This window comes from Phaenicophaeus curvirostris, chromosome Z (assembly GCF_032191515.1).
Source record: "Phaenicophaeus curvirostris isolate KB17595 chromosome Z, BPBGC_Pcur_1.0, whole genome shotgun sequence".
NCBI classification, from domain to species: domain Eukaryota; kingdom Metazoa; phylum Chordata; class Aves; order Cuculiformes; family Cuculidae; genus Phaenicophaeus; species Phaenicophaeus curvirostris.
In genome coordinates, this window is record NC_091431.1 from 46,116,991 (window position 1) to 46,132,764 (window position 15,774).

Here is a 15,774-nt window from a genome sequence, read left to right on the forward strand (position 1 = left end):
CTCGGCGCGCTCCGGTGACGTCACATGTCCCGTCGCTCTCCGATGACGCCGCCTCCCCTGTCGCCCGCCGCCGCCGCCGCCAGGTGAGGTGCCGCGTCTCTTTCTCTCGTCGCCGCCCGCCGCGCCCCTCGCCCGTTCCCTTCTATTCCCTTTCCTTCCATTCCCTTCCCATCCCCGCGCTGCGAGGCCGGGCGGGCCGGGGGGGGAGCGCTCGGCCCTGCAGGCGCGGGCGGCCCCGCCCGTTCCCTCCTCCCCTCTGTTTCCCCCCGGGCGGGGCTGAGCGGAGTCTGTGCGCGCAGGGGAGCCCGGCGGGGGACGGCATGGACTCCGCGGAGCCCGGAGGAGAAGGAGGAGGAAGAGGGGAGCCCGCGGCCCTGCGCCCGCAGGAAGATGCGGGAGCGGAGAGCGGCGGCCTGGATCCCGAGCTGCAGCAGGGGTACCGCATCCTGCAGGAGTTCCTCCAGGAGAAGAACCGGCCGCTGACGGCGCCCTTCCTGGAGCCCCCGGCGGGATCCTTCCCGGGGCGCCACGGCAGCCGCTCCTCCCGGCAGCCGCCGGCGGGGATGTGGCTGCTGAGGATGGAAGAGAAGTTTTCCAACGGGGAGTACACAGGGATATCGGATTTCGTGGGCGACTTCCGCCTGATGCTGGAGACGTGTTACCGGCTGCACGGTGTGGATCATTGGCTCTCCAAGCAGGCCCAGAAGCTGGAGATGATGCTGGAGCAGAAGCTGGCGCTGCTGTCACGGTAGGTGCAGAAAACTCTGCTGGTCCCCTCCCCGGCGCTGTGGATGGAAAGTAGAATGGGACCGTGAGTTTTTCCGTGTAAGAAATGCCTTTGGAAAGGTTTTTAAAAGCCCACAATGAAACACTCGCTACTTCCACAAAGAGGAACATTTCCTATGAGGAGCTGTTTGAATCTTAATGTGTTCAAATACCAAAATACAAAATAGAATTAATGGGTTGGAAAAGACCTTAGAGATCATAAATTCCAGCTGTACCTGCCCACTACTAAATCATGTCTGTTCCAAGCTTAACAACCGCAGTTTCCTAATAGGGCACAGCATTTTAGCCTAGAGAAGAGGAGGTGGAGGGGAGACCTTATTTCTCTCTACAAGTACCTAAAAGGTGGTTGCAGAGATGTGGGTGTTTGTCTTTTCTTCCAGCTGATGGGAGGAGGGGGAACGGCCTCAAGCTGTGTCAGAGAAAGTTTAGATTGGACATTAGGAAAAATGTCTTCACAGAAGGGGTTATCAAGCACTGGGACAGGCTGCCCAGGGAGGTGGTTGAGTCACCATTCTTGGAGGTGTTTAAGAGGCTTGGGGACATGAAGTGCTTGGGGACACGATTTAGTAGTGGACAGGTACAGCTAGAATTGATGATCTTTAAGATCTTTTCCAAACTAATGATTCTATTAGTTCCTGGCTAAGATTTTCATTCTGAAATAAGCCTCTTCTGAATGACATCTTTTAGACAAGATGTCAAATGCCTCTTGCCTATGTTGTCAAAAGCAGCTGAAATTACGTGAATGCTGTATGAACACCTGGCTCTTTAAAATCGGCATTTTTACTGTTTCTAAAATAAGCAGGAATAAAATCTTGAGTCACAGTGCCTGCTTTGAAATAGCCTTTTTTTTTTTTTTTTTTGATAATTGTTACATGGAAGGTTATGCTTGGCATAATATAGTCTTCAATGGCAAAATGGAACTTGTGATATGTTTAAATATAAGTCTCTGGCAGGAACTTGTTTATCAGCCAAAGCAGCTGAAGCACAGAAAGCTGTCAAGTTATAAAGTAAAAAGGCCTGTTTAAGTCACGACTGAAATACATGCTTTCTCATGAGTTTGTTGGAGGCTTAGGTTCCTCATGTTCAGAAACCAGAGGTAGCTTCTTGTGGCAAAAGATCCACTGGTCTTCTGAGTGTCATAGTATTTTGCATGTGAAAACCAAGAAGATTTTTTGGCAAAGGGTGAAGGTGAAGAAGGAACAGTATTAGGAAGTGTGTCCATGTCCATCAGCCTTAAACTTGTTCTTTGACACAAAGCATCAATTGCCAGCTGGTAGGAAGAACTTATACTTGTGTGGTGGGAACTCTTGAGGAGCATGGCGCAGAACTTAACCGAGTAAGCCGGAATGAGCGTAGTCTGTGTTGGTGTAGCAGTACTGTGTTTGAAATTCGTTTTGCAGAACAGCAGTTTTGGGACAGGTTGGGAACAGACAGGGTGGAGCTGAGCCTAGTGAGTGGGGCATGAGTATTGCTGGTTTGTTGGAGGAAAACTTGATTTAAAAAAAAAAATCAAAATTCCTGGCTTAAAAGAGTTAGTGCTCGCAAATAAATAATAAACAAATGCAGCTTGGAAGATCTATGCTGAGTTCATATCTGTATGTTTTGTGACTGTAATGTTTCAGCTGTGTTGAATTTAAGGGCATTGTGTTGAAGGCTCTTTGTTGAATTATATGACTACTCATTGTCTTGGCAGGACCTGAGAATGCTCAATGCCTTTTTATTAGGAACTCCACAAAAAAGTGAAGTTGATTTATGTGCTGTTTCATCAAATAGCACTATATGTATTTACTAAAAAAACCTAAAATCATTTGGTGTTGTCATTCTTTCACAAATGCACGTTCCTCATTCAAATAAATATTAAGAAATATTAAACTAGGTAAAAAGTATCCTACCTCATGAGTGATTTTTTCATGTTTGTCAGAGGTTTGTATGGATTTTTTTTCAGTATGTCCATGTACACTAACTTGGTGAAAGTTTCTAAGAACTTTATATAGAAAGGATTTTATAATATACAAGTCTCAAAGATTTTAGTGTTTAACATAACTAATTTTATTAGTAAAATGAAATACAGGCACTACTTCTTGGAATAATTGTTTTTACTTCTTTACAGAGCAGTATGTAGCTTCATGGTCTTGATCAAGTGACTCAGGGGAAGTGATCAGTGTTGGATGTATGGTTCTGGGATACTACAAACCACAGAAAATTACTTTAGAACAGAGGCTGGACTTTTCCCACTCCTCTCAGATGTTTTCAGAGTTTGTTTGATACAGTGTTACTTCTCATGCCAGTTTTGCTGGAGTACTTAGAAAGAGTATAAGTTGAAATCCAACTTCACAACCAAATCTGTACTGGTTTTGCTTTTATTTTTTTTTAAATTATTATTAACAAATCTGAACTGCCATTTAACACACACCCCATCCCCAACGCAACACCAAACCCGCTGCTGCACTTTTTTCAGTGTTTTTAAGTCTTTCCCAAAACCGATAGTTTCTTATCTCGGGTCATGTGGAAGTATTTTCTTTCCAAATAGTTAGGGTTTAAAACATGAAATTCAGTCACCAAATGATATTTGTTTGCTTGAGATATATGTCCACCATTTTTAACAGATGTGAAAACATTACTTATGTTGGCATGTTGGTTTTGAGTTGAAAATTTTGTAAAGCAACTTTCAAAGTGGGAAAAATGGCAAGTGAAAAATAATGTTTTCTTCTTAGTAAACATGCTTGATCTGTGGTTGGTAGTGTAGGCTTTAAAGTGCTGTTGGTAAGGGAAATTGTGAATTAGCTTGCAATTTTCTTCTAGGCAATTAAGAGAGAAAACATCAATAGCTGTAACATCTAGAGGATGCTGTGGGCTGGAAGATGAGAAAGGAACAGCATGCATTTCAACAAGACGACGTTCCACGCCTCGCAATTTAGTAGGCTTGTCAACGGGCATTTTTGAGTCTGTGATGGTTCAGGTTCTAAGACAAGAGGAACAGCTGAGAGCAAAAGAGGAAAAGAGGTAATAGGAACAGCTGTTTTGTTTTGGTTTTAAACATATCTTCCTAGTTCTTTGTGGGGGCTAGCTTGTCAAGGCTTTTTTAGTTAAATAAATGTTGTCATGTTTTTTGTCTTATGTTCAAGAATGAATCTAGGACTTAATACAGTGCATCCACAAAGCGAGAAGTTAGTTTTTGATTTACCACCTTCTTGAAAAATTACCAAAGCCATATAAGCCTTAAAATAAATTAAGGCTACTGTTATTTTAGGACTGTGAAACTTTTAATAGTAACCGAGAGCATCCAGAGCAATTTCCTGTTAGCACAGTCACCGTATATCAAATATCTCCTTGGACTGTTTTCTCTGCAACAATTAAATTAAAAACTGCCAGAATACTTAACCTCAGTCTAATTCAGTGATCTTGTCACTGGTTCCCTCACTGATAGCCAGAAGCAAATTATCTCTGCCAGTGCCAGTCCTGTTATCTCACTGATGTGGCATTTCAACTTGTCAGATGACAAATTTAGAATGTGTGTGTAATTAACGCTGTGAGATTTTGTGGTTTTCATAAATTTAAGAGGTATATAATTCTAGGCAGTGTTTAATGTTGACAGTGATGTATTTCACTTTGAGGAAAATGAAGCTTATAAGTGTATAATTTTAACAGTAACTTGAGAGGCTGTGGGAACATGGAGCATGCTGATGAGACAGTATTAGCTTTAAGAAAAAAAACTGTTGGAGATTTTTCCCGTGTATAACCAGTTCACTGTTATCTTACAGGTAATCTTAATTTTCAGCAGATTTAAGCCTTGTGGTTTTGGCTGACTTGAGTGTTAGCCAGTACTTTTTCTCTAGAAAAGAGTGAATCTTCTAATCTACCTCATACTTTGCAAAAAAAGAAAAAAAAAAAAAAGCAAAGATCACTAGGGCTGTTGTTTCTCTAGTAAAATTCTTTGTGTTCAACTCTGTGTTCTAGATCTCTGAACTTGATAACGCTGTTGTGAAAAAGGACATGCTGACTGGATTTTAATTCATCCATAGAGTCAGTAGAATGTATTACCCAATCAAATGAAAACGTTGCTTTCTTACACCTGTTTTAAGGATGTTCCTGCAAAGCCGTAGTAATTAATAGTTAAATTCGTGTATGTGGATATATTGAAAAGTCCCACATCCTGTGCAAAGGATACTGCACAGTTATTGATTCTATACAGTATTCTGCAATAACAGAAAAAGATCAAAACTAGCTTGCCTCCTTATGCTGTAAATATTTGATCTTATCAGGAAGCAGTAAAAATGTGTCAGTAGGTAGTGGTTGAACATTTTTTGGTTCTGCTGATCTCCTCAAATAATCATGCTTCAGATATTTTGTTAACTTCTCTTATTTCCTAATGGATCCACTGTGTTTCTGATATAACATGGACTTGTCTATATGAATTGTTTCCCAACCTGTCAAAATGCAAATGTTCCAAAAGTATGGTATAGATGTACATATGAAACAGGCTTGGAAATTGGAAGGCCAATAAAATTAGTCATTTCTTCCCAGTGAAGATCATATAATACAGAATACACCAATTTTCAAAGTGTTTTATATACACCAAGATGGGATCCTATTTTTATTCAAAAATGTGTTGCAACTTCCTAAACTTTATTTGGATTGTTGCTGAAATATAGATTATGATGAATATATACTGTTATCTGTTAAGAAGAGAAAACTGTTGATCGGCTTTTTTCAGAAATCTGATGCAGTGAGATTGGCACAGAATAGATACTTGCAAGACTGTATGAAAAATTACAGGCTTGGATAGTTTAATTGGGGTGCACAGTATCATCCTCTTTATAACCCCATAACTTAGAGCTACATACTTGGTCTACTGGTAGGTGTGCACTTTCATTACTGAATTTGGCTTTCACTGACTTCTTTTTTTTTTTTTTTTTAAATTAAGTTTGCTGAACTGAAGTGGCATTTATACCTGTTTAAAGCTTACACTATATTTGCAAAGAAAATTCAGGTAAAAATAATGTTATTCTGAACAATTATCCCCATCTTTTTCAGGCCACAAAATGTTAGTGCAGAATTCCTGTTTACTTCAATTTATCTAAGTAGAATTGATGGTATAAACTGTGTTCTTAGAACTGAAGCGCTACTTTATGTATGCTAATTATTTTATTGATTACTGTTATTATTGATTGTATCACTTAGTTTTTCATTACAGTTGTAAAAGAATAAGTCTCCAAATCTGTTGCTATAATGTAGTCTATCCAGTATCAAAATATAACAATGCATGGCTGTGATGATCAGATCAAGTGTGTGGGTGAACTATATAGGGTTTTAATTTCAACCATAATCAACTTTGCCTTCCCTCTGGTCTTTCTCTGCTGCAGTTTTTCCCATAAATTGTGTGCAGTGTGGTAGTATAATTTGCTTGCTGGCAGATCAGTTATGTTTGGATAGGCGGCACCTGCTGCTCACCTGACTTGCAGATAAGTTATCAGGAACATAAAAAAGTGCTTACTTTCTGGCCATCCAGCTGACCGCTCAGCACACATGTACTTTATAGCTAGTAATTAGCTTAGTTTAGACTTTAGCTGCTTTACTAGGAGTTATATACTTCTTATAACTTAGTTATATACTAAGACCCAGATCAGTAAGGCGGCAGATGCCTCATATCTAAAGAAATTGCCTTTTAAGGTCCAAGTTAATATCTAATCCTTTGATTTAGCTATTTAGATACTCTTGTAAGGCACAGGCATCTTACCAAGACTAGAAAGAACTGCAGTAAATGAAATCTGTAAAATAGTTTTCGATATTTTGTTTCCAAAATCCTTGAAATTGATTTTACAAGTTTTTTTTTCCAACTGTATATTCTGGTAAATCCTGTGTGGGATTTACCTTCTTTTCTATAGTTGGCTTCATGGAAATCCTACTCTTAAGTCCTTTGGGCCATTTTGCTATATAGGTATCTTCTGTAGAGTTTTCTTTTTCTTTCGTGTAGTTTCTACATTCCTCACACCAGCCATTAATTTTTTTCTATATTTAGTATTTTATAACCTCCCGTGTTACATTCATCATGATAGACTCAATGTGTGAAAACTGAAATGTGTTTGGAAAGCTGACTTCACTAGATTGCAGCTAATAGTTTCTGTACAGCAGCAAAAGCACTTCCACACCCCCCAAGTATGTATATAACAACATCTGATTTACTTTTCATGTCAGTCTTGCTTATAAACTTTCCTTCTGTTCAGTTGTTCTAACTATCAGAATATTGAGTATATTCTTTGGATTATTAAATTTCTGTGAGGTTCTACTCATTAGCTTGGTTACATGCTAATTAAGTAACATCGATATACATACTAATTTTCATATTAGTTAATAAGTAATTGTCAAGTTGTTATGTAATAGGAAATGCTTGCCTATCTAGAGGCATTTAGAAACCTAAACACAAATGCAGACATGTACTGAAGTTTTAAAACCACTAGTGAATGACAGGTGATTAACTAGTTGATTTCAATGAAGAATTAAGTGTGTTTACAACTTTGGTTTGTGATAAATTAAGCTAGGCAGCTCTAAGTCTTTACTATCTCTGAAAATGTGATCCTGGGATAAGTTTCGGACTTGTTCATTAAGCCATTTAAATAATTTGATTCCTTTTGCAAAGTAGTAATTTAAATTAACAAATTGTGGAATGAGGTAGGCTTCTACAGTCAATTTTGCCTTTAATGAGGTGGTTGTGAGCATGGAATGGGGCCTATGAAAAAAATAGGGAGTATACCATAATATGATGATACCAAATTCAAGACACATGGGCATTTCCAGATCTAATTTCTTCTATTAAATATTAATGTAGAATAATGCATAATATTACCATTTTGTTTGTAGCTCTCTTATTTTTTAAAAGAAAGTTTGTAGAATCAAGTTATTGTAGAGTTAAAACAGTTCTCTGTACCTTGTCTTTAGAGCTTCAATGCCTTTCCTTTTACCTATGTAAAATCACTTAAGCATGTTAGAAGTGGTAATTCAGGTGGAGAAAGTACAACCTAGACTTTGCCTTGTCTCCCATCCAAATGATATCTCTTGTTGCAAGTCAGAAGGAATGAGCTGGTAAGATGTCTGCTGTCTTAAGGAAGCAAATTACAAGGAAAGTTCAGAGTCGTGTGGGCTCTGTTTTAGATGGTATTTCTACCTGGGGCCTTGCATGCGGAGTTTCAAGGTCAGGTGCTGTAGTTTTAGCCACTCTAGGAGCTGCATAACAACTGCTGCAAATGTTTGTCCTTTGTTACAGTCTGGAATTGTCAGCTTGACCTCGGAATAGTTTTGTGTTACTATTGTAAACACAATACAGTCTGCAAGCATATTCCTGAGAAATATAAATACAGGTATGAAACAACAGAATTTTTCAGGATTGCTGCCTGCTTAAAAGCCAAATATGTTTGTCTGAGAATTTCTCAGTATAAGAATATTTGTCCTGCTATATCTCAAACGTTTCTTTCTGTCTCTCCCCCCACCTCTGTTCCTTTGCCCCACCTCTTTTCTCCTCTTTATTCCCTTTCTCCCTCTCAAAGAAATACCTTAGGAAAAAGCTGTGCCCTCCAAAAGACAGGCAAATAGTAGGAAGATCTTAGTAATGCAGACATGAAAGTGCACTATATACCTTTTTTTCTTGAATGTCTACTGAGAACGGAATGGCTACAGATCAAATGGTAGCTTTTTTAAAAAAGGCAAACTCTTTGCCTGTGAAACCATATATTTTTTTCTTCTTAAACCGATGTTTAAAATATTGCAAAGATTGTCATTTTATGAAGTACAACGCAGAGGTGAACCTGGGGTATTGTATTTATTTTGAGACTTCTACCTTAATTTAAATTATTAATTGATTGTGAGTTGAAACTGCTTGCAAAGACAATATTTTTAGTCATCTACAGCTACTATTTTGTTAAATGATACTGAAATATGATTGAGATGGAACATTTGTAGAAACACTGTCTATTAATAGTTCAGTGTATTTCTGTACTATTTTAATAAAGTTCACACCCTTTGGAGGCAACAGGTTATTTAAAAGTATGTTTTACAGTTACAAAGGAAGTACTCTGAAATTCATTTTTGAGAACACTTTTCAATTACTGTCTTACTTTACTTCCTATTTAACTGCTATTTACTTAATTTATTTTCGTCCTATGGCCCACTTGTAAGTTATTTTTATGTTTAGTTGTTTTTATCTTACTAATGCAACATTAACACATGGAAATAGAACAAAAAACTGCTCGTTTTACCTATTTAAGTAGTATTTTTAAATTTACTAATTTGTTCACCTAGAATAGCAAACCAGTTTTTGTTGTTAGACTGCATTCTTTGTATGTTTAAATCAGTGCTGCAAAGTCCGATTTTGTCTTTAGATCCCATCCATTATATAGTTCAATTAATGCTGGATTAGGGGAGTGAAGTTGAGAATTTACTGACCTGTTCGCTTTTGCATTTTGATTTTGTTTTACATTAATCTGTTTTTCTGCATTTGATAGGTACATAAATAGCAAGGATGCATGCATGTGATATTAAGAATTTCTGTACGAATTACGGTAGCAAGTCACCTGAATTTTATTTAATTGTGTAAGATATGACATTCAGTGGGATCCTACTGTATTATAAGTAATTTTGCCTACAGAGAAGGTGCTAATTTTAAGTTTGTGGTCATGGTGTGTTTCTCCTGGATCGGTACTAAAAAGTGAGGTGAGCTAAGTATAGCACTTTTTACAATATTGAGATATCTAGTCAATATTTAATGCCTTAAATACAGATTCTTCATACTAGAAGCAGATTTTAGCTTCAGGTTGTCAGAAAAAAATATTTTAATATGCTATTACTCTGGCTGATTTTGGAAAGCATTGTTTGCTTTGAATGGATACGTGGCATTTATCTGCTACTTGGAGAAATATATCTTGAGGTTAGCAGTCTGGAAATAAGGGCATGTAAATTTGCTTAACAGATCGCATTACTAATTTCCACCAGTAATTGTTGCTAGCAGTGGTTAGTGTTAGAATTATCAGAGAAAAAGACACAAGAAGCTTTGGGTGAGCTCTAGAAAAGTTTGCCTGTAAGTACTGCTGTATCTTAACACTGTCTTTTGGAATCTGGTCATGTCTTGAGGCAAAAATGTTAGTTTTCCGTTGCAACATTAGAGGAAAAATCCCTCCTGTTACTGCTAACTCTTGATGTCATTGCAATTCATGCATCTGTCCTATTTTTCACTTTAGAACTAAATTAATATATCTTATGTTTTACTAAGTTAGGTTGTAAGCTGACGTGATTGAAGTGGGAGCAGTTATTCTTCTTAAATTAGTTGCCTTTAAATTTTATGATGAATTTGCCCATGAAATTTAATAGAAGTTCCTAGTCTATTATATCAGTTTTGTGTATTTCTGTCATGTTTCTTTTTGATAGTGTTTTGTCTGGAGTCCCAGATTTTTCAGAAGTTTTTACAGTCCTCTGATTACTGATAATCTCTTTCTCTGAATACCCACTATTTCTGCTCTATCCTTTTTTTAGATAGGGGGACCAGAACTGAATACAGTTTTTCAGGTGAGGGCAAACCATTTTTTAATGTAATGACATTTTATTTCTGCTGTTATTTTCCATCACATTCTTCATGCATCCTGAAATTGTTTCCTTTTTGACCACCATTGCAAACCAATTAGTAACACACCTGGGTGGGAGGGAAAAAGTATGCGAGTGAAGCAGTTGACAGATGAATGGACTGAGGAAGGGAGTTCTGCAAGGTAGGTGACAAAAGCCACAAGGCAACCATTTGAGAGCAGAACTTATTTGGAATTTGTTTTCAGAGATTTTTGTATGGAGAGTTTTTTGGAAGTACTTAATCCTGTCATAAAGGATTAGAGGAAGGGAACACATTTAAAAAAAAAAAAAAAGAAAAATCTAAACTATCTCAACTTTTAATACCTGCAAATTTTTTGTCTTATCTTTTTCTCTTTTTTAAACTAATGCTTACAGAAATAAAAGATTGTAATTTCCCATTTTGGTGCAGTGCTGCATTATGTAACCAAAGTAAGACAAACTGAATCAAAACTTTGTGTATTATGTTCTTTATTAATTCAAGATAAGTACGTTTATCATGCGTTAGTTCTGATTTTTTCTCCCCTGTTTCTTTTTGTTCTCCTGATACCTGAATTTTCATGAACTTTCTTTTAATAGGCTGAGAGAGCAAGAAAGAAAAGAAGCAGAAGAAGCTAGTCAGAAAGAAATAGAAGAATGGGAAAAGTCACTTTTAGCTCAAGCAGCACCTACGAGGATGGAGACAATGTGGGAGATCCCAGCTATTGGTCACTTTCTTTGTTTAGCACAGCAGATTTTAAATTTACCGGAAATAGTATTCTATGAATTGGAACGTTGTCTTCTGATGCCTCAGTGTAATGCATTTTTATCTAAAATAATGACTTCTTTGTTAAGTCCTCCTCATCGCAGATCTACATTACATCGCAGGCCTACACTTTCTTACAGGACGTGGGAAGCAGCACTTAGACAGAAAGTACGGCACTGGTATACCGTTGTAGGGCAAACTGACAATCCTAATGGCGCTGCAGAAAAGATTGGATTGTGTCCCCAGTTTTTCAAAGTCCTTGGAGAAGTTAATCCCTTGGAGGAAAAATCATTTCATGAGCTACCTTTTTACCAAAAAGTGTGGCTGCTAAAAGGTCTTTGTGATTTTGTGTATGAAACGCAAAAGGATGTTCAGGATGCTGTGCTGGGTCAACCTATCCACGAATGTAGAGAAGTAATTCTTGGTTATGACTACTTGGAGAACGCATATGTTCATTTTCCACAGTTCTGCGGTGCAGATGTTCGGATTTACAAACAAAAACCTTTTCAGGCTCCTAAATTCCCGTCTCCTCCCATCAAAGTGAGAAGAGTGTCACGTGTTAAATTGGAGAAGGTAAAACATGAATACGTGAGCAAAAACAATGGGGAGGTCAATTCTGGTGATAGAGAAGAGCTGCTGCATCGTTCCAAGACAGAAGTAGATAAAAATACAGGTTCTGTTGTGTCTCCAGAAAAAAACCCACATTTAGATAGCTTTAGAATCACTGCAGAGGAGGTTAAGACTAATAGTGAAATCAAGACCTCAGGAGTCTGTAACATCAAAAAAACGAGTTGCTATAAAGAGAACTTGAGGAATTTTATTAGTTCGGGAGAGGTTGGTGTGGGTGGTCACCCTAGTTCAGGAGACATAAGGACTGTGGAGAATGGACAAGGTTGTGCTGAAACGGCCAGAGTAAAAGCTGAGATCAGTCCGTTCAAGGAGAACGCACTGAAAGCTTGCCAAATAAATGTCAATGGCATTTGTGACAACCAAGACATAAATTACCACGAGTCTGCTAAAGAAACAGTGCTAGAGAACTCACTGCGAAATAATAGACTAAATAAGTTGCGGGCAAAAAAGAAGAAGAAGAAAAAAAAGAAATTGAAGGATATTCTAAATGAAAATCTACAGAAAAAACTTGATGACTTGCAAAGAAAGCGTGAGATTCACCTATATCCCTTCAAATCTTATAAATCTGAGATCCAGAACAAGTTGTTTATAATTAAAAAGAAAGCAAAACACAAGAAGCACAAATCTGGTAAGTTGACGTTTTTACCCGTAATAAAAATTAGAAGGATACAGATTTTTTGGGTTTTTTTTTAACTTAGCTGGTTACTCTACAGTTTATTTTGTGAAACAGGAGAGCTTTACTGCATTAGACTTTGATGTTAATTTTAGTGTTGGAGTTTCCTGTTCACAAGCACATGAAGCGGGCTTATCGGCTGATTAAACCACAATTAATTTGCAGAATATATCTTTATAGAATGTAATTATTTGGAAGAGTTTGTTACAAAATATACTTAGGAAGAGGAATCTGGCTGGCTGGATAACATCAGGGAGTGTAGCTTGAAGTTGTTTTATGCTGTTACATGTCACAGCAATTGTGGAAATTTTTCTCCCCTTAGTGATAATTTTACCTTGTCCAAATGACAAAGGAACACAGAGTAATTTCACAAGATGATGAATCTAAAATCAGTTCCTGTTGGAGAGAACTGTGCAGTCTTGGGTCTGTACTGTTTTGACTGCAGGCCTCATCTCATTCTGCTTAGTCTAACAGCTGAGATTCAGAATTAACGCAGGTAGCATTTTTATTATACTTATAGGCAGTATATATTTAAGTGTTTCAGATAAGTAATACGTGATCCAGGTTTCACTTAACTCACTGAAAAACTTTAAAGTACTTTTAAAACAATAAAGTTATGAAGTCCTTAAAAAAATCCTACAAATCCTGACAGTTTGAACTGACTTATGTCACATGGAGCACCATGAAGATTGATCTGCTTGAGTCGGGGGCTAATTTACGTGTGCTAGATTGTAGAATACTGCTTCAAACATTACATTTTTTTAAGTGGCAGGCTTATTTTTGGAACATTGTAGATTGACAGGTAAATACTGGATATCAGTTGAAAAGTAGAGGGCCAAACTCAAAAATCCATGTAACAAAATGACTTGTAAGGGCTAACAGAATTTGGAGGTCTGATGCAAATGCAGTTTAGCTAGAAGATGGGTGGAACTTTGAAGTTAAAGAAACAAGTAATGTTTGGGTCCCACATGTTTGTGCAGAGTAGTCAAAGAACTGTCTTACCATGTAAATCAAACTCCTTTCTCCAGAAAATTTCAGTGCCCACATCTAAACTCATGAATCATCATGGAAACTCAAAGAGTTAGTTAAGCTCATATATGTAGGATTCATCAAAAGTAATGTTTCACATTCACTTTTATGACTGTTGGCTCTCTAAGTGATCACTGTTTTCAATTTTCTTAAAACCAAACAGCATCAAAGTGAATAATAGCCCAAATTGCCAGTAAGGTCTCTTTAATTCGGAGAACTATTGAGAAAAAAAATTGAGGACACAGTGTGCTTTATTTCTCTATGAAAGTAGTTAAACTAGGTCACCATCTTCATTGTAACCTCATTTTACAACATATGCTTAAAAATCTACTTTCTGTGAACTAAGCAATGCTCATAGAGCAGCATGTGTCATTTTTTAATAGATTATTGCTTTGAAAGACAACTACTTTTAGCAAAACAGACTGGCAAAATTTGAAAGTCGCTTTGAAATTTATTGACAGAGCTGATGTTTACTTTGACAACTGCTTTTCTTAAATGTGTTATAAAAATAATAAGTTCAAAAAAGCTGCCAGGTTGATTTATTAGAAAGTATTTTAGGACTCAGATATGTTTCAGAAGCTTATTATAAAACAAGCTAGAGTTCCATGCCTCTAAAGACATGACAGTTAAAACAGTTGTTCTTTCAGTTTTAATTTGTAGGATTACATAACTAAATAATGAATGCAACAGTGGAATGCCATCCACCTCTACTCTTCTAATTCTATATCGTATCATAAGGAGCTTAACACTATCAGAGGTGATTTAATATAGAAAGTAATTGCTGTGTAGTTTTATTAAGAATCTGTATCTGTAACTGTAGACCACTACCAGATGCCATCACTTATCTGAACTTGAGTTTTAATTATACATAGTATCATCATCACAGAACATGCAGATGCAGTATTACTCCGATTCATTGTCAGTTTAAGACCGGAGGGAGATGGAAATCCAAGTGCAGTTGGAAATCCAGCAAAGAGTAAACCTAGTTGTCTGTTACGTGTTCTATTGGTGTTTGCACAGTTTTGCAACTCTGGCTGCCTCAGGGCCCTTAGATTTGTCTGTTGAATGAGATGTGATGGAAATTCCTCTTTTCCACTTTTCTTGTGTCTCTTAACTTGATCTGCTGGATCCAATGGCGTGTTCGTTTCTGTTCAGATTGAGGACATGAAACATTTTTTCATCTGCAGGTGACATGGGCATGACATAAAGGATCCTGTTTCTTCCGAAACTCTCTTGTCCTTTCTGTTTTAATATATTGAGGCATTTCCTCACCTGGGTCAGGGCAATCCACGATTTCAATACAGGATGGGGGATGACATGATTGAGAACAGCCTTGAGGGAAAGGACTTGGGGGTGCTGATTGATGAGAAGCTTGATATGAGCCAGCAATGTGTACTCACAGCCCAGGAGGCTAAATGTACCCTGGGCTGCATCAAAAGAAGCATAGCTGGCAGGCCAAGGGATGTGATTCTGCCCCTCTATTCCTCTCTTGTGAGACCTCATCTGGAGTACTGTGTCCAGTTCTGGAATCCTCAAGAAGGAGATGGAGCTGTTGGAATGGGTCCAGAGGAGGGCTACAAAGATGATCAGAGGGCTGGAGAACCTTCCATATGAGGACAGGCGGAGAGAGTTGGGCTTGTTCAGCCTGGAGAAGAGAAGGCTCTGAGGAGACCTTTCAGCGACCTTCCAGTACCTGCAGGAGGTCTAAAATAAAGCTGGGGAAACCTCTTCTCCCAAGTGACAGGGGACAGGACGAGAGAGGAAGTGGCTTCAAGCTTCACCAGGGGAGGTTTAGGCTGAACATTAGGAAAAAATTTTCATGGAAAGGGTCATTGGGCACTGGAATGGGCTGCCTGGGGAGGTGGTTGAATCACCTGCCCTGGAGATGTTTAAGGGATGGGTGGGTGAGGTGCTGAGGGGTATGGCTTAGTATTTGATAGGAATAATTGGACTTGATGATCCAGTGGGTCTTTTCCAACCTGTGATTCTATAATTCTATGTTTTACAAATGCTTGTAGTGATAATTCAAGGGGCAATGGCCGTAAACTGGAGAGGGGCAGATTTAGACTAGACATAAGGAGGAAAATCTTCATGATGAGAGTGGCGAGGCCCTGGCACAGGTTGCCCAGGGAAGCTGTGGCTGCCCCATCCCTGGAGGTGTTCAAGGCCAGGTTGGATGGGACCTTGGGCAGCCTGGTTGGTGGGAGGGTGTCCCTGCTTGTGGCAGGGGGATTGGAACTGGATGATCTTTAAGGTCACTTCCAACCCAAACTCTTCTATGATTCCCTTCTTTTCTGAGTACTTCATT

The 15,774-nt window shown here is 38.3% G+C and overlaps 1 protein-coding gene across 3 annotated transcripts in view; it reads left to right on the top strand.

The window, feature by feature from the left end:
- The first annotated feature begins 218 nt into the window (after positions 1-218).
- Positions 219-15,774, top strand: part of BRD10 (bromodomain containing 10) — a 49,435-nt gene continuing 33,879 nt past the window's right edge. Inside the window, exons 1-3 of one of the 3 annotated variants that reach the window (XM_069881236.1) lie at positions 219-748; positions 3,589-3,789; positions 10,969-12,392. In XM_069881236.1, the coding sequence (XP_069737337.1) occupies positions 321-748; positions 3,589-3,789; positions 10,969-12,392 (2,053 nt within the window). In that variant the 5' untranslated portion in view covers positions 219-320. Of the gene's footprint in view, positions 749-3,588; positions 3,790-10,318; positions 10,339-10,968; positions 12,393-15,774 lie in introns of those variants that run through there. The other 2 variants (XM_069881237.1, XM_069881239.1) reach the window with 2 other exon arrangements.